General features: G+C 36.2%; 1 protein-coding gene across 4 annotated transcripts in view; it reads right to left on the bottom strand.

The window, feature by feature from the left end:
- Nucleotides 1-398: 398 nt before the first annotated feature.
- rc3h2 (ring finger and CCCH-type domains 2) overlaps nt 399-18,460 on the bottom strand; it is a 113,723-nt gene continuing 95,661 nt past the window's right edge. For all 4 annotated transcript variants that reach the window (XM_060841382.1, XM_060841379.1, XM_060841381.1 and 1 more), the window contains 4 exons: nt 16,276-16,357; nt 11,916-12,017; nt 8,153-8,289; nt 399-6,107 (listed from right to left, as the gene is read on the bottom strand). In XM_060841382.1, the coding sequence (XP_060697365.1) occupies nt 5,909-6,107; nt 8,153-8,289; nt 11,916-12,017; nt 16,276-16,357 (520 nt within the window). In that variant the 3' untranslated portion in view covers nt 399-5,908. The remainder of the gene's footprint in view (nt 6,108-8,152; nt 8,290-11,915; nt 12,018-16,275; nt 16,358-18,460) is intronic.

Here is an 18,460-nt window from a genome sequence, read left to right as displayed (position 1 = left end):
TATATGGGAAGAAAACTTTTTAAAAACCTGCCAAAAAAAGCAGCTTGTTGAATCTCCAAAGTATCTATAATTTACAGTTTTCAGTGAATATTAACCCCAGTAATGTAATACTTTCATGGGTTAGAAGTCACATGTGGATCCATGATAGAACTATTACCTAAAAATAAGAAAAGGTACAAATTGGAAATAAAAGTAGCAGAATAGTTCAAACAATATGCATAAACAATTTGAACTTTATGGTTCCATGAACCATTGAATCGATATCCTATGCAGCTATCATTTATGGTAAGCAATAAATTCTAGATATCATCAGTTGTTAGATGGTCCCCAAAAATGGCTGCTGCTACCGGATATCAAATATAGTTCATTTTTAAAATACAACACTTAAGTGACAAAACTAATTTTAAAAAAGTTTTCTTTAATGAATTGGAGTACTGCAGTTGCATTGACCATTTCCTAATGTCTTGAATACTGTTCCAATATATTCCAAACACATTTACACACAGACATCCTCCCAACCAAGTTAAAGCCCATTTCACAAAATGCTTATTTCCAGAGGAACAATTAGCAATAAAGGAAAATTTTAATTGACAAATAACTTTATTGTTATGCATGCAAATACATTTCAAGTACTGCAAACTGTCCCAATCATCTTTCAAACACCGAAATTCATGATACTCTATTCTAGTGTACAGCCCAAGCTATTAGCTCTTCAAATCAGTGCTACAGCAAACAAGGTTTTGTACACAAAGAATTAAACCTTTGCTATTCAGTATCACAAAACTAATCAATACAGACCTAAATGGCCTAGCATTCATATTCCATCCTACTCCTAAAACAAAAGGTAACAGATTACCAACAATTTGGAAGTCAAATTGAAATTAACAAATGGAATAGAACTTATTCCCTATTTAATTAACAGAGCACTTTAAAAAAATTATACATTTTAAATATAAGCCAAGTAGGTGTAGTAAAAATGACCATTAAATCCATCTTATTGATGGTGCCTCCTTTATACATGACGGATGTGTACCATCGTTAATTTCATTTACATTTCAATCGAACAATAGATTTGCAAAGAAAATGTCTAATACAGACGTAAAATATTCACACTTGAGCTCCACAATCTGTTGTACAATTGACAAAACAGGCCTCTTTTCCCAACTTTTCCAGCTAAGCAATTTTTCTAAAGATTTTATTTTTGCAGCAAACATTTTTTTCCTAACTTTCAGGGAAAAGAATATGCAAAACGGCATAAATGCAGACAGCAAACGCTGCAAGCTAATCACAACGCTTCAAGTGGCTGTACAGTGGGCATGTGTAGTACAAATAAGAACCACATGTGTGTTGTATCACAACTACAGTATAATGTATTTCTCTTGCCCAGCTAAGGAATTGCATGCATTTCCATGCCTTTGATTAACTGAGGCCTTCACTGGATGGGTTTATGGAATATGTGCAGGTGACCTAATTCTGATGTAATGCATGTTGGGCCCATGCAGCAGAACTGCACAGGAATGGATTCCATTTAAATGTTTAAAATAAAAGTTGACTGATTCTCAAAATGATGATACGTTACCATTAACGTGCATCAGTTGTTTAAAAAAAAGCAACCAGTTTCCCCAATACCCCTCTAGCAGAGCACAACCAAGTATTTTTTTTTAAAGAATGCAATTTTAAAATAAAAAGGTACATACACAAGATTAATTTATGTAATATATATTCACCCTCAGAAAGCACTGAAGATGTTATTTGTAGATTTGTAGCACAGAGGGCGGTCATTTCCCCGAGGGCTGCATTCTATTTTCGGAGGGTTATTCTGATACTCCTAGGCTCCTAAAATATCTTGGTCATGTTCAAATAGCATGTAACACCCTCAAGATAGTTAAAGTTATAATTTATTTTCCTCAATCCAGACATCAATAAATATATCTCTAAAAGGATTTTTAAATATATTTTGGGGGACAGGGTAGTATGGGTTATTTCTGAAAATTAGTTGATGGGGCCTCTTGTCTCTCTTTAAAATTTGATTCACAGGGCCTATTTTCTACCACTAGAGGGAGAAAGCAATTATATACAATTCACTGAGACCCCACAGTGGCAGGGAATAAGTACTGCAGCAGCACCCAATGTACAATTTCTTTTGAAATATTCTATATTCCAGTCTGATGGTTTTGTTCCAAAGCTTGGTAATCTTTGCAGGATATGGATCACAAGGATAAGAAAAAACATCAAAAACCCCTGTTCCTACTTTAAAGTCTGTTAGGGACTTGAGTTTGACTCTTCTTTTTTCCAAATACCTATGCTCGCTTGTTGCGTGGTCAACAAGAAAAGCACTGGATACTCATAAATGTTATGATTTGTGAAAAATAGATATGCTCAAATAGGCATTCAATTGTTACAGCAATACAGCAACTTCCATTTATAATTAACACATTCATAAGCAATAATCAGAACTGTGTGCAACTCTGGTGATTATTGAATATTTGAATTGTGGAAATTTTTAAAGTCTTCCAGATTATTAATAATGCAATTGGAAAGCTAAAATAAAACCGGAAATTTTAAATGGAAACTACAGTACACATCACTTGAAAACATTATGTACTTTTACATAAAATTTACATTAAATATTGTTCCTATGCTACTTACTTTAATGTCTAACACCACGTGCCTAAAGCATTGGTGCATGTTTTGGTTTACTCTGAATCTATATTGTTAAGAGCAGCTTTGGTTGAAAATTAAATTACTGCAAAAGAAGAGTTTGTAAAATGGTCTTCAGTCAGTTTAGCTTTAGGTTGCTTACTAGTGGCTGTCAATACCAGTATCCAGATTTTAAAAAGGTTTCAATGTGTACAAGTTCAGAGATATGGACTAAAGACCATGTAAACACACAAAGACTGATAACTTCAGACTACAATAGGTGCATAGATCTCAGTAACTATAAGCTTCGGTATATGATACTGAGTAGGAGGCCCACAAAAATTTAAATGTACAATATCACTCCTTCATTACAAAAACCTAAATAAATCCTATTATAAATAGGAAGAGATTTCATGATACTGCCTAATGCAATTATAAACATCAAGCAGCAAACTGCCTTATCACTCTGTGCAAATATCCTCCAGGAAAAAAATGTTCAACCCTCAGGGAAGTGCACAAAACTGTTTTAAAAACTGATACTTTGTTGTGGTATTGTGTATCAGTTTAACAACTCAGACGACCAATAACATGATCTTGCAGAAGTTGTTTACCAGCAGAACACCTCCTTTGCAGCTACCTGGTGAAAGTCGTGCTTGGTTTAAAATATCCCAGTACGATTTTCAGAACAATCAACTTCACAGAAGTCATCAAAACATAAAAAAAAATGCAAAATTAAAACAGTAGGACCATAGAGATAGAGACTGGAGGGTACTGTTAACCATAGGATACTAGTAAATGGCATATCTACATAGCAGAAATTACATGCATGCAACAGTGTCTTGCTTTAAAAGAGGGAATTATTGATACAGTTCTATTAATTTGCAATGTTTGATCCAAAACACCACCCATTATAAAATAAGCAAGCTGAATACAAGCTTGGGAATCAACAGAATGTTATTAGTATAGACTAAGACAGTTAAACTTTTAATCTTTTTTATGAATGGATGTGTCATTACTCCTCTGACTGCTGGTCTAAGCTATGAAAACAAAGCTCCTACTTTAATTCTCAAAAAGGCCAATTCAGAAACTTCACAAAGGGAGAAGTTGTAAATGATGAAGAGCCACAAAGCTTAGCCCACAATTTCTCTTATGTAAAACTGAGAAAAGATTAAGAGTTAAAATAAACAATATCCATAAGTATCACAATCATAGATTTTTGTAAACAATTTTTAAATACTTTTACTGTCAATGGTGCCTAACTACTTTATAAGTCAATCTACCAGTCTCCCAGAGTACATTAAACATGCGTGCAATGGCAAACTTAAATTGTACCTTAAATTAACTAGAAAGCATCACCATGATTATGACCGTTAGTATATTTATCAAAAAAAAACTACTGATATTCTTGGCATTTCCTGGTGTCTGATTAAATTGAAGACGGCTGTTTTAAACTGGACTGTCAGGTGTGACTTTGGATTGTTCAAATTTATTACAGTACTTTTGGGCTCTTGCTGCATAATGGACGAACATTATATGTTGCAGTAAATACAAAGAAACAGTCAGAAATTCTTAAAAGAGAGAGGATGAAAAACAAGAGACCAGCAGAAACTGGTTTATCATTCAGTGCAAACACCACACAATGCAGGAGTTCCAAAATACAGTTTTCATTCTGTAATTTATATATAGCAAATAGAATAGCAAATAAAAATCAGAAACCTTAAAACAGCCAAATATTTTGAACACAGCTATGATCAAAGCAACATTTTATGTAAACCAATTAGCATAACACGTTCATGTAATTTAGGGTGACAAGTTTATTGCCATTAAAAAACATTTCACTATCTTATATACTTCAAAATCTAATTAAAATCTTTACCAATAATCTAAAATTAAAATTAAAGACAAGGCAATTTTTGAAGCAAGTGTTCAAATTTTAGCTACATATTTGAGATTTTTTGTCTTTGGTGTTTGGGGGTGGATAGAAGGCAGTTAGTCTCTTTTTTAAATATCCTGTACCTGCTTCTTCCCATTACTACCTGCTCAACAAAATAGGCAATGATGCAGTTCCTTGATGCTATAAATCCACCAATATCAGAATGCCATCAGCTAAATATCTATCCAAGATGTATCAAAACTGACAGAAATTCTTCAGGGGACGAATGACTTGATTTTACACAAAAGTTGATTAGCCTGTGAGATTGGTGGAGCAAAGAAAGTGAAAACATGCTGCCATGCTAACCAAAAGAAAAATCTGAACGCTCGAAATCTGAATTATAAATTGAAAATGTTGGAAATACTAAAGCGGATCAGGAAACATTTGTGAAAAGATAAATAGAATAACGTTTCAAGTTAGTGACTTTCTCTTCCACAGTTGCTGCCTGACCTAAGTATTTCCACAATTTTCTGTTAATATGTCATCTTAACCAAATGGTCAATCTGGCAGGATAATTTCATTTTATTTTCCTGAGGCACACCTTGGTGGATAATAAGTGGCAATGTCACAATGTTTCCGTGATTTCACCCCACTTAATGTTTGCTTTAAATATTTGTTTAAACAGATAACTAAAGGTATTTTCCAATTTTACCATCTTATTTTACCATATTTGCCATGGAATCTGTTGGTAAACTGTATTTTGAAACTCTAATTATGCATTTTTTAAAAAGTGAAAAGTACATTCCTTCCACCATTTAACAAAACAAGTTTCCTATGAAAAGTGCAACAATATTATGAAACTAAATCTCACCATAACAGCTCAAAAATACAGTTTTCCAAGCCATTATCTTCTTACAATTTTGTGTGAATTGTACACAAAAAAATATATAAAAGAAATAGAAGAGGAGGTAAAGTCATAGTTAGCTTTCACCAGATGTATTTCTGCAAGGCTCTGCTGGTTAACAACTGAGTTGTTTACGTTCTACATTAGCCATTGTGAATAAGAATGGCTAAGTTACTGCACCGGCTCACAACAGACTCATAAAAGACTGCTTTAAAGCATTTAGTAGAATGATGTCCAAATTCCAAGATTCACTGGGAATTTGAATTTGTTATCTGACTAAAGTTAATTTATTTGTCAAAATGATTAATTCAGGAGGGCTTTTGTAGTATCAAAAATGTCCACAGGAATTTGGTGCCCCCATATTGTTCTTTTAAAAAAATACATAATATAACATACACACATATATACAAATTCATGTGTTATATATTATATTATATAATAAAGAAAGCAAAGTTAATTGCTTTTAAATGTTGGTGCAAGCACAAAACATTTCAGCTTCCATTGACTAGAGTCTCGCCATTAGTTGCAGGTTTCATGTCTTTATCTTCTGACAACTTGACTGCAGCTGTTTTCAGGACTAAATTACTAATGTTGAAGGAAGTAGTCACAGGCGGGGAGGTGACGTAGCCAACAGAGGCAGTAGTGGGCTGGTTAAAGCCAGAAGTTATCGGTATCATCTTCTGTTCCTCTCTTGATAGAAAGAGAATTACATAAAATGGCTGTTAAGATAGTTAAATTAGTTTCAACAATGTTTTCATTAATTCAAAAGATATAGGATAACTTAATTGATTTCATGTCGCTATATATTTGGTTCCCTATTCAACACCTGGCAGACAAATCACATAAAACTAAGTCTTTGCAGAGTTGAGGATGATTACATCAGCCATGATCTCATTGAATGGCGGAGCAGACTTGATGGACTGCATGGCCTACTACTGCTCCTATACCTTATGGCCTTGCTACTAATAGTCATAATCATAAAAGACTGCAGCACTGAAAAAGGCTCTTTGGCCAATCAAGTCTTTTCAAGTCAAAAATAAGCACCTAATTATTCTTATCACATTTCCAGCACTTGGCCCAAAGCCTTGGGATCACAAATACACATGTAAATACTTCTTAAATGTTATGAGGATTTGTGCCTCTGCCAGCTTTACATGCCATGAGTCCCAGATTCCCACCAACCTCTGGGAAAATATTTTTCTCAGATTTCCTCAATCTCCTGTCTCTTATCTGATATCTATACCCTCTGGTCATTGATTCCTCCAACCAAGGGAAATGTTTCTTTCTATATACTCCCCTTAATTTTACAAATCTCAAATCATAAACCACCTCAGTCTCCTATGCTTCAAGGAAATTAACCCCAGTCTGTTGGGTTGAGAGATTTTATTGGGTTGGGGGCTAGACAAGCCAGTTTGATTCATGGAGAACATCAAGTTAGCTCTCGTGGATAGTCCAGTTGTTAGGTTTTATAGGATTGGGGTCTTCCAAGGAGATAGCCCTATGGTTGGCTTTAGTCGTGTGCTGAAGACTGGTCAGTTTGGCTCAGGTGTATAAGGCAAATTGTCTTTTCCCTAGGGGATTTCAAGACTAGGGAGCCTATCTTAAAGGTGAGAGGAGAAAGATTTTAAAAAGACATACGAGGCAATTTAGTTTAAAATGGAGAGTGGTTTGTGTGTAGTATGAACTTCCAGAGGAAGTGGTGGATGTGGCTACAGTTACAATATTTAAGACATTTAGATGAGTACATGAATAGGATATGTTTGGAGGGATATGGGCCAAGCCCAGACAGGTGGGACTAATTTAGTTTGGGATTATGGTGGGTATGGACTGGTTGACCGAAGGATCTGTTTCCATGCTGTATGACTATTATCTTGATCAATTGCCCATTAATATTTACACTTCTGTCATTTGGAAAACTTGACAAAATAATTAATATTGCTATATTATTCAATTTAGACTTCTTTTTCATCCCTAAACAATTCTGTGCTTGTAAATTATTTTTACTTTTAATATGCTTAAACATTGCTTTTTCCTCTTCATGATAACTTTTTTCATTATTGCTTTTCAGTTTCTTTTATTACCTTGATACCATAATTTCCTATCGTGACTTTCATTAGTATAGTTAGCCTCAATTTATTATATATATTCCATTTAAGTTTGTTTCAATTCAAATCCATTTTACACATGGGACTGATTTACCTCTCTTTCACTGTAAAGCAGGATACAAGTATTTGCTCATTAAGATTTCACACTGCTGTTCTGCTGACTGGTTTGCTCACTTTCCCACCCAGGTAGTTTAGACTAGATGTCTTCTAATCTGACTGAACTTTTAGCTTTAACCATTCATTTCCCTTTTTATTTTGATATTTAAAGTATTTGTGCAATGACCACTCTTTCACAGTTACTTCCTGCTGAATTATTTATTCCATTTGATTTAACAGAACTAAAGTCAGGCAAATGCTTCTTTCCTTTCCAATCTAAATGACACAATAATCTGAAAAGTTCTGAATGCTTTCCAAAAATGCACTATGCTGATGACATGCATTCCCTTTATTTTAGAGCATCTTGAAATAATATATCTGACTTTGTTGTTCTTGCATATTTTTTAAACTGTCTGCAATTTTTTTTTTCTTTAACTTCATCTGCACAACAAGATTTACAAATCTAACATTCAAGACATATTTAAAAAAGATCAAAATCATAATATTCTTCAACCATACAATTTTGACACGTACGTGATAGCAATTTGCTCTGCAATTCTTCGGCCCTGCTCCTCCTGCTCTTGACCCTGGTGCTTATGGTTGTGACCATTTTCAGACATTATATCATTGGTCAGATCACTTTGGGAACCAATATCCAAATCCAGGACATCCTGTATGAACAAAAGCAAAATTGCATTTAATGTGTTGTATTAATAATATCACTGAATGTATACATTTTACGACCCATTGTAGCTCAAATGTTTTGTGCAAACAAAATTGCTCCCAACTCTTTGCCTCACAAACTTTCAGAACATGTTGCAGCACTTGCTGCAAATTCTGAAAAATTGAGTTGTTGATAGCTTCTACCAGTTAGCTCTCCAGTTTTCATGAACAAGCTAACCCCTCTTTCCTGATATAAGGTGACCAGGAGTAAAATAAATTGAAATCCCAAGTAACTTCCAATGGTCATGTATGAGCCAAGGTGACTAAGCTGACTCCTTAAAAAAAAGTATCATGCATCTGATACTACTGGATTTCAGATCACTATTTATTTCTATACCCCAAATACTTTCTTGGTCAATCTCCATTATTTAACCTGTTACACTCTTACATCTCCAACTGTTTGTTGAAAGATTTCCGGAACTGCTGTTTCGGCATCCATGATATGACAATGAGTAGGGTTAAATAAGTGAAGTAATAGAAATATAAATGATAATCACTGGCAAAGCTTGTGCAAGGTTCAAGGCTACATCATATACATTCTCTCAAAAGGAACTGGTTAAATTGGTACAACTGGAACTGAAATATCAGCAAGTATGAATGATCCTATTCAAAGTATTAAATTCCATGGTTTAACATATGGAAAATGTACTCAGATAAAAAATTAAGACTGTTGTTTACAGGGGTGGGCTCCTTCAGTTTCGAAACTAAGGCTATTAAACAAATCAGAATTCCATTTAACTTGCACAGAATTGAGTATTACACATCATGGGACCTTATACACATTTATGATCACTGGATTTCTTGGTTTACTATAAAGTAATTAATTTATAATTAGTAGATAAGGCATTGACACTAATTAAGTTTTATGCCTGTATTCCAGCGCAAGAAATTGATTCTATAATAGTGTATGTTATGGTTTAATTTATGTCAGTGTTCAGCATACTATATCCCATTGTAGCCAGAAACTCATTAAACACAGAGATATAGCAGACATCATATTTGTTACCAAATATTCAACACCATACAACCCAAAGCTTTGCATGATAAAATGTGTCAAGTATCATTACAGTGTAGGTTTTAAACCTGTGGCTTAACAATGCTGGCTACTTTTGCAAAGTGGTTTAAAAAAAGTCTAGAAGTGGGCGGCACGGTGGCACAGTGGTTAGCACTGCTGCCTCACAGCGCCTGAGACCCGGGTTCAATTCCCGACTCAGGCGACTGACTGTGTGGAGTTTGCACGTTCTCCCCGTGTCTGCGTGGGTTTCCTCCGGGTGCTCCGGTTTCCTCCCACAGTCCAAAGATGTGCGGGTCAGGTAAATTGGCCATGCTAAATTGCCCATAGTGTTAGGTAAGGGGTAAATGTAGGGGTATGGGTGGGTTGCGCTTCGGCGGGTCGGTGTGGACTTGTTGGGCCGAAGGGCCTGTTTCCACACTAAGTAATCTAAAAAGTGCTCTTCTTGAATTGTGACTTATCCAGAATGTTAGAGCGCAGATGATGCAAAGCATCTTGGAGTGCTAATGGAAGATCGTTTATTTTATGGTATTTACAGAAAGTAGAAGAAATTGAAAGCTTGAAGTTACTCTTGATTAGGGTAATCAAGGGTGGATTTTAGTTTAGAAAAGTCCCAGAGACTGAATGGCTTTAGGGCAGTTTTGGAGGAGACCTGATTGGGGTTAGAAACAAAAATGGTTTATCTCCTAGAAGGGAGTATCGGACAGTTAACTTAATGCAAAAGTTTAGCTTGTGAAACTTTCAGACGAGAAGCATTTGGTTAGAAATCAGAATCTTATTAAAAGACTGAGAAATCATAAGCTTGCTGTTTTAAGAATATTTAAGAGTTTTAAGAAGACTTCATAGTTCATAGGATAGAACCGGGCAGATGCAATTAAGTCAAACCTAAAGATTTGACATAGAAGGGTGAGAGCTTCCCAGATTTGAAATGCCATAAAGTGATGGTGATGGGGAATAGATAAGAATTTGTTTTAAGAGCTTTCAAACTGTATTTTATAAAAAGATGGCTTGTTTTTATTTTTGTATAATAAATGTCTATTATTGTTAAAGGAGAGCTTATATTTCAGTGTATGAGTACTGTGCTAAATAAACAAACAGATTATCTATCCAGCTGGATTTCGTTCAGGGGTCTGATGAGTCCAGTAGTAAGTTAGCTGGGATTTATTACCTTTTCCTTTTTATATAATTTTGTGTAGCTTCTAGACGAAAACTAGAACTTGTGAACAGTACTGAATAAATTTTGATTTGTACAGGGAAAGGGACTTGCCCTACTCTTCAGCCTGACTGCTTTTGAATGCCAATTGTTCTTTTCCTGAAGTTCCCTTAGAGTTGCTCATCTTCAAAAGGACTTACAGTTGGTTTTCCTCAAGTGGTTATTCCAATTGGTTGAGCTGACCACAACAACATGGGGCTGAACTTTACAGGGCACCATTATTATTGCTCCTCTCCCACCTATCAAACTCTGGTAAAAGGGTCAGTGGCATAATGCCCAAGAACAAAATTAATTGCTTCAAAGCAACAATATCATCTGTCGGGAGAGAAAGTCATACCTAAGACAGCTGTCAGCTAAAACAACTCATAGAGCTAAATCTGTGGGGCTTCATGTGTGAAATGGTTCTCTACCTCCTATGGGTAAAATACCAGTGGATACAGGATGAAGCCCTGAAATTATCATTAACTCATGAGTTGAATGGCCTTGAAAAAGTAAATGATAGGCTGTAATAACAATTTCCTGTCCTGTAATATTTTCGACAAATCAGCAAGTAGGCAGTGAGAAGGCCACCCACTGGATGCTATAAGGCTCTCTGCCGGTAGTGGACCATAAAATCCAGCCCATGGTGTACAGTGCACACTTCAGAAAATAACCACTAATTTTGTTTTCTCCTTGCAATGTTACCAACAAAATTACTGAAAAGCTAGAGCACACATATTCACATTAAGAATGCCCAGGTGTAAGATCACCTACCCAATACTAGCATCAATAATTCACTTTTAATTGACCATTCCAAAATTTTATCTGCAAAAATCTGGATTAACAAATAGCCATTTAGTGGTTAATATGTTGGATTATGCAGTAATATTCACTGTAGTTTTTATTTGCACGTTTTAAAAAAGGTTGTAAGTTTCAGATGCATTCATTGTAATATATATCCACATAATAAATCATGCATGTGCATTACTTGCTATTCATTGTCAAAATCACATTTTGTTAAGATAAAAACAGACTGCTTGAGAGGCACAGTATTTCAAAAACTTGTGGGAACAAAGGAAAATTACTTTACTATTTGAATTAAGGACAAGATTACTATCTGAATTAAGATGTAGCAAACAGCATATTATTCTAAGATAGTTGAAAGCATATTTAGAAAAATGAATCAGGATTGTCCTAATGTAGTTTCATCGAGAAAATAATTCTCAGAAAATAAATGGCATTGACTCTAGCAGAATATACTTTAAATCACAGTACGTGCTTTCCAATTGCCAACTGTGAAGTTAAGATTCATTCATAAACTCGAGCAGGTGATCATATCTTTAAAATAGAGACAGAGTACATATCCATACCTCTATTCCCTCATCTGGTTCGGCATCAGTATCTAAAGCAGAAAGCTCCAGTTCTATATCTCGATCAGATCTTGCATCTGCAGAAACTTCTGAAAATTCCCTCTATTGATGAACAAATGATAGAATTTATGATTGCAAATAAATTAAAATCCCTTTCTGAAAGAACAGGATAGCTAAAAACAAAGTGCGAGATTGTACCAATCTGTATAACATACAATTATTCTTGTGGACTGACATGCAGTCAAACAATCAAGCACAAATTAAAGATAGCATTATAGTGCCAATTTCAGTGTCGCTGAATGAGAATTGTTAGTCATACGGGGTTTACTACAAAAATGAATGAGGCAGCTTACAAAATGCAAAGGACAATGGAAATTCAATGGACTGGGACAGCTCTAGAAGTAACAGTACACAGCAAACACAAGATGATCTGTTGAAGGAATAAAGATATCAGTAAAAGTATAAATATATTACGAAAAATGAGCAGCTATTTAGAGCCTAGCTTTTCACAATACCTGTAAATTACCTAGAACAAGGAATATTTTTGTATCCAAGCATGCAAGTATAAGACTAAAGTTTGGGGATTCAAAAATTCAAATGAGAGGATAAAGCTATGAACTGACAAAGATTTTGTAACCCGAAAACAAACTTTGCAAGTGGAGTTAAATGCAGGCAAGTAGGAGGAGGTCATCTACTTTGGATCTAAAAAAGACCCCAGTATATTTTAGCATTGAAATGTGGGATTTAGAAGCAGGAATAAGTAATTTGATTCTTTAAGCCTGCTTCACCATTCAATAAAGGTCCTGTTTGATCTGGCTGTGGTCTCATCTCCACTTTTCAACTGCACCAGCCCTTAACTCATCTGTCCTAAAAAGGTGACCTCTTATTCTTAAACTATGTTCTCTAGTTTTAGGATCTCTGCAGGAAGGAACATCCTCAAGATATTCACTCCATCTAGTAACCTCAAGACCTTTTAATAAGATTACTACTAATTTTAAACTGCCATAGCCTGTTTAATCTTTCCTCATAAGACAACTCTTTCACCTCAGGAATGGGTTAGTTAAGTGATCCTTCTCTGAATTCTTTCTAACATAATTATGTTTTTTTCTCCCAAATAAAGGATACCAAAATTGTATTCACTACTCCAGATCTGGTTCACTAATGCACCTTGCAAACATAAAACATCCCTATTTTTATATTCCATTCCCCTTGCAATAAACACAGTTTGCATTCCAAATCACTTTCATACTTGCAATTGAACTTTACATGATTAATTTATCAAGATAACCAGATCCCTCCATACTACTTATTCCTGCATTTTCTGTTTAAATAGTATAGTTTTTGTATTTTTCTTGTCAACATTGACAGGTTCACACATGACTGTGTTATACTCTGTCAATTTTTTCCCTCCTCACTTAACCCTGTGCAGACATTCCATCTCTTTCTTACTTTCCTATCCAATTTGGTGTCTTTAGCAAATTTGGATAACATACACCATCCAGGCATCACAATCATTGTAAGAAACCGTTGAGGACTAATCCTTGTGGCACTCCACTAGTGACAGCTTGCCAACACAAGCGCAGCCACACCAGAGTTTTGTACAGCTGGAGCATGACCTCATGGCTCCGAAACTCAATTCCTCTACCAATAAGAACAATCACACCATACGCCTTCTTAACAACCCTATCAACCTGGTGGCAACTTTCAGGGATCTATGTACATGGACACAGATCTCTCTGCTCATCTGCACTGCCAAGAATCTCACCATATCCCAGCACTCTTTATTCCTGCCATTCCTCCCAAAGTGAGACACCTGACACTTTTCCGCATTAAATTCCATTTGCCACTTCTCAGCCCAGTTCTGCAGATTATTTATGTCCCTCCGTAACCAACAACATTCTTCGGCATTATCCACAATTCCCCCAACCTTAGTGTCATCTGCAAATTTACTAACCCATCCTACTATGCCCTCAACCAGGCTATTTATAAAAATGACAAACATCAGTGGCCTCAAAACTGATCCTTGCAGTACACCACTAGTAACTGAACTCCAGGATGAACATTTCCCATCAACCACCACCTTCTGCCTTCTTTCACCTATCCAATTTCTGATCCAAACTACTAAATCAACCTCAATCCCATGCCTCCATATTTTCTGTAATAGCGTACTGTGGGGAACCTTGTCAAATGCCTTACTGAAATCCATATACAGATAAACAATCCTTTATCCAAAATCCAAAATCTTTATCGTGAAGTTTTTTTTTCTGCATATCAAGGCTGTTTGGCGTGCAAAAGTTAACATAACTCCACACCCACTCGACTCATGTCACTTGGATGTGATGTGGCTGTATGGCCCAGCACTGGCAGGTGTCAATTCTGTCTCAGTGCTATAGTAGTCACATTTGTGTCTGCTGCTCGGTATGATTTTTAAAATTTCACTGTGAAAATGTCATTTGTCCCGAAATCCTAAAAATTCTGAAAAACAGCTGACCGAGGGATTTCGGATAAAGGATTGGGTACCTCTACACCACAATCAACCACTTTACCCTAATCCACCTGTTCGGTCACCTTCTCAAAGAACTCAATAAGGTTTGAGAGGCACAACCTACCCTTCACAAAACTGTGTTGACTATCCAGAATCAAATTATTCCTTCCTAGATGATGATAAATCCTATCTCGTTTAACCTTTTACAACACTTTACCCACAACTGAAGGAAGGCTCACTGGTCTATAATTACTTGCGTCTCTACTCCCCTTCTTGAACAAGGAGACATTTGCTGTCCTCCAGTCTCTTAGCACTATTCCTGTAGACAAGACAACATAAAGGTCAAAGCCAAAGACCCTGCAATCTCCTCCCTGGCTTCCCAAAGAATCCTAGGAAAAAAATCCCATCTGGCCCAGGGGATTTATATATTTGCACACTTTCCAGAATTGCTAACACCTCCTCATTGTGAACCTCAATCCCGTCTAGTCTAGTAGCCTGTATCTCCGTGCTCTCCTTGACAACATTGTCTTTTTTTCAGTGTGAATACTAAAGAAAAATATTCAGTTAGCGCTTTCCCTATCGCCTCGGACTCCACGCACAACTTCCCATTACTATCCTTGATTGGCCCTAATCTTACTCATCTATCTTTTATTCCTGATATACCTATAGAAAGCTTTAGGGTTTTCCTTCATTCAATCTACCAACAATTTCTCATCTCCCCTCCTGGCTCTTCTTAGCTCTCTCTTTAGGTCTTTCCTGGCTAACTTGCAACCCTCAAGTACGCAATCTGAACCTTAATGTCTCATCCTAACATAAGCCTTCTTCCTCTTGACAAGAGATTCAACTTCTTCAGTAAACCACAGCTCCTTCGATTGACCACTTCCTCCCTGCCTGACACGATGTACTTAAGGATTCACAGTAGCTGTTCCTTGAATAAGCACCACATTTCAATTGTGCCCATCCCCTACAGTTTCCTTCCCCATCCTATGCATCCTAAATCTTGCCTAATCGTATAATTGCCTTTCCCCCAGCATTAACTCTTGCTCTATGTTATATACCTATCCCTTTCCATTGCTAAAATAAACATAACCAAATTGTGGTCACTATCACCAAAGTGCTCATCTACCTCCAAATCTAACACCTGGCCGGTCCAAATCCAAATCCAATGTGGCCTCGCCCCTTATTGGCCTGTCTACATACTGTGTCAGGAAACCCTCTTGCATACATTGGACAAGCTCTATCCCATCTAAACTACTCAAACTATAACAAAAAGAATCGCTGCACCCTGGAAGAAACAGTTATGTTATACATTAATTTCTGAATCTGGAAGGTTAGATGCTATTGGGATGAATGGTGAAGTAACTTGAATAGTTTGCAGTCATGAAAATGAAATAGAAAATCAAAACAAACTACAATGTTGGGGAACAATCATTTGTAACCCATGCAGAAATATATCATCATTTCACATGCAATCACCAGAGTGCTGAATATAATGACAAATCCCTAATCTATGATGAGCAAATACAGGTCATTCTGCTGTACCGTGTGTTTTATTAATGTGAATTGGCTATAACACAATTGACAAATAGGGACGCTGTTTCTAAAGCACGAATTTAAAACAGGTGTTGGTTATAATGTGATTGCATTGCAAACACTAAGTGTTATCTTTATCGCACGATTTATTTGTAGAGCGGGGTTGCTCAAGAACGTAACTATCACATTATAGAAGAACTACATGTACCTCAGAAATTCTCTCTCATTTGTAGGTGATCCCATGAGCAACTGGGAGATACGACAGTACACCTTTGGAAATGATTTTGTTCAGGGTGTAATAAAGTGATGCAAATTTCAAGATTTTGATCACCACATCCTCACCTGTTGCAGTTCAATATTCAACTGATCTCCACCATTAGAATGTTTCCTATGACCAGGCAGGTCAATTATTCGCAATCTGTCCCTGCAAGAATAAATTAGCAACTGTTAATTAGAATAACTGATTACACTAGTTGGCTGCTGAATGTTCCATAGAGTGGGAAACAATTGCCTCATGAGCATAACACATCAGGCATGTCATTCTGGGGAAACAGAATAAAAAGGGAGTGATTTTCCATGTGGAGAACCATTGCAGGGCTTTTGCAATTCTTGCTCAGTAAAGTGTAGTAGAGGTCTGCAATTGTCCAGCTTCAAGATTGGACAGCACCAAGGAAACTGAAAAACCATAAATCTTTAAAAATCTTTAAGATATATCTTTGACATTTTGAATACAAGTCTTCAGTTTTGACTAGAATGGCTATTGCTACTGTCAAGTCCTACAACACAGTGCATCAAATGAACCTTTTCAATAAATTGTGTCGAATGTTTGCATCACAACTTTAATGACACGTACCTAGAAAATGTCTCTTGATTCTTCAACTTTTCTTTTCATAGTGATATAGTTACTGAGGGGAGTACTTCCACATATTATATGCACTCAGTATGCCCATTTTGAAAGATAACATTGTAGAAGGATCAATATGCTTAATTAACTTCATTTTTTCAAAAATAATATAATGTGACTAAGGTCAGACGAAAGTTTGCTTTGCACATATGGAAATTCTGTGCAATAAAGCTCCCTAAGTTTACATCATGAGGTTAAAATAAAGAAGGAAACCTTACAATTTTGAATTTGATCGACTCTAATGGGTAGAATAGGAACCATTACACTGGTGAGAAATTATGGTAAGTTTTATACAAATTTACATTTGTAATTGCAAAAGTCATCTAAAATTTATGTGGGCAGAGGAGAGGAAAGAATAAGAAATAAAAAATCTGATGATAGATTTCCATTCTGAAATCACTGTATTTCAATGCTTTCAAACAAAGATGTTCACCATTATTCATTCATTCTGTTGGACCCATATACATTCAGATGGAAAACTATTAGCATACTAATAGTTACATATTACAGATCCAAAGAGGGAACAAAAAAAAAAAGGACCAAGAGTGCATTATTGGAGGGAAAAGAAATCAATAATGGAACAAATAGGAATTTGTGGCATATTTTGAAGACACAGTAGAACAGTTTCAAAACAAGACATTTAGAGTTCATAAAGTTCTCATCACAGAACATATTACAGCGCAGCACAAGCCCTTTGGCCCTCGAAGTTGTGCTCATCTGTAAAACCAATCTGAAGCCCACCTAACCTACACGGTTACATCATCATCCATATGTTTATGCAATGACCATTTAAATGTCCTTAACGTTGATGAGTCTACTAGTGTTGCAGGTATGGCATCCCAAGCCCTTACTACTGAGTAAAGAACCTACCACTGACATGTATCTTATATCTATCACCCCTCAATTTAAAGCTATGTCCTCTAGCGGTAGCCATCACCATCTGAAGAAAATGGCTCTCACTATCCACCTTATCTAATCTTTTGATCATCTTGCATGTTTCTATTAAGTCACCTCTCAACCTTCTCTCTAATGAAAACAGCCTCAAGTCCCTCAGTCTTCCCTCCATACCAGGAAACATCCTGGTAAATCTCCTCTGCACCCTTTCCAATGCTTCAACAACATTCCTTTAATGTGGTGACCATAACTGTACACAATATTCCAAGTGCAGCCAGACCAGAGTTTTGTATATCTACCTGGGTGGCAACTTTCAGGGATCTATGCACATGGACACAGAAATCTCCCTGCTCATCCACACTATCAAGAATCTGACCATTAGTTTAGTACTCTGTATTCCTGTTACTCCTTCCAAAGTGAATTACCTAACACTTTTCTGCATTAAACTCCATTTGCCACTTCTCAGCTCAGCTCTGCAGCTTATCTACATCCCTCTGTCACCTGCAACATCCTTCAGCACTGTCCACAGCTCTATTGACCTTAGTGTCATCTGCGAATTTACTAATCCATCCTTCTACACCCTCATCCAGGTCATTTATAAAAATGACAAACAGCAGTGGCCCCAAAACTGATCCTTGCAGTACATCACTAGTAACTGAACTCCAGGATGAACATTTCCCATCAACCACCACCCTCTGTCTTCTTACAATTAGGAAATCTCTGATCCTC

This window comes from Hemiscyllium ocellatum, chromosome 21 (assembly GCF_020745735.1).
Source record: "Hemiscyllium ocellatum isolate sHemOce1 chromosome 21, sHemOce1.pat.X.cur, whole genome shotgun sequence".
Taxonomy (NCBI): Eukaryota; Metazoa; Chordata; class Chondrichthyes; order Orectolobiformes; family Hemiscylliidae; genus Hemiscyllium; species Hemiscyllium ocellatum.
The sequence above is the reverse complement of the archived record's forward strand: the minus strand, read 5'-3'. Positions and strand labels throughout refer to the sequence as shown.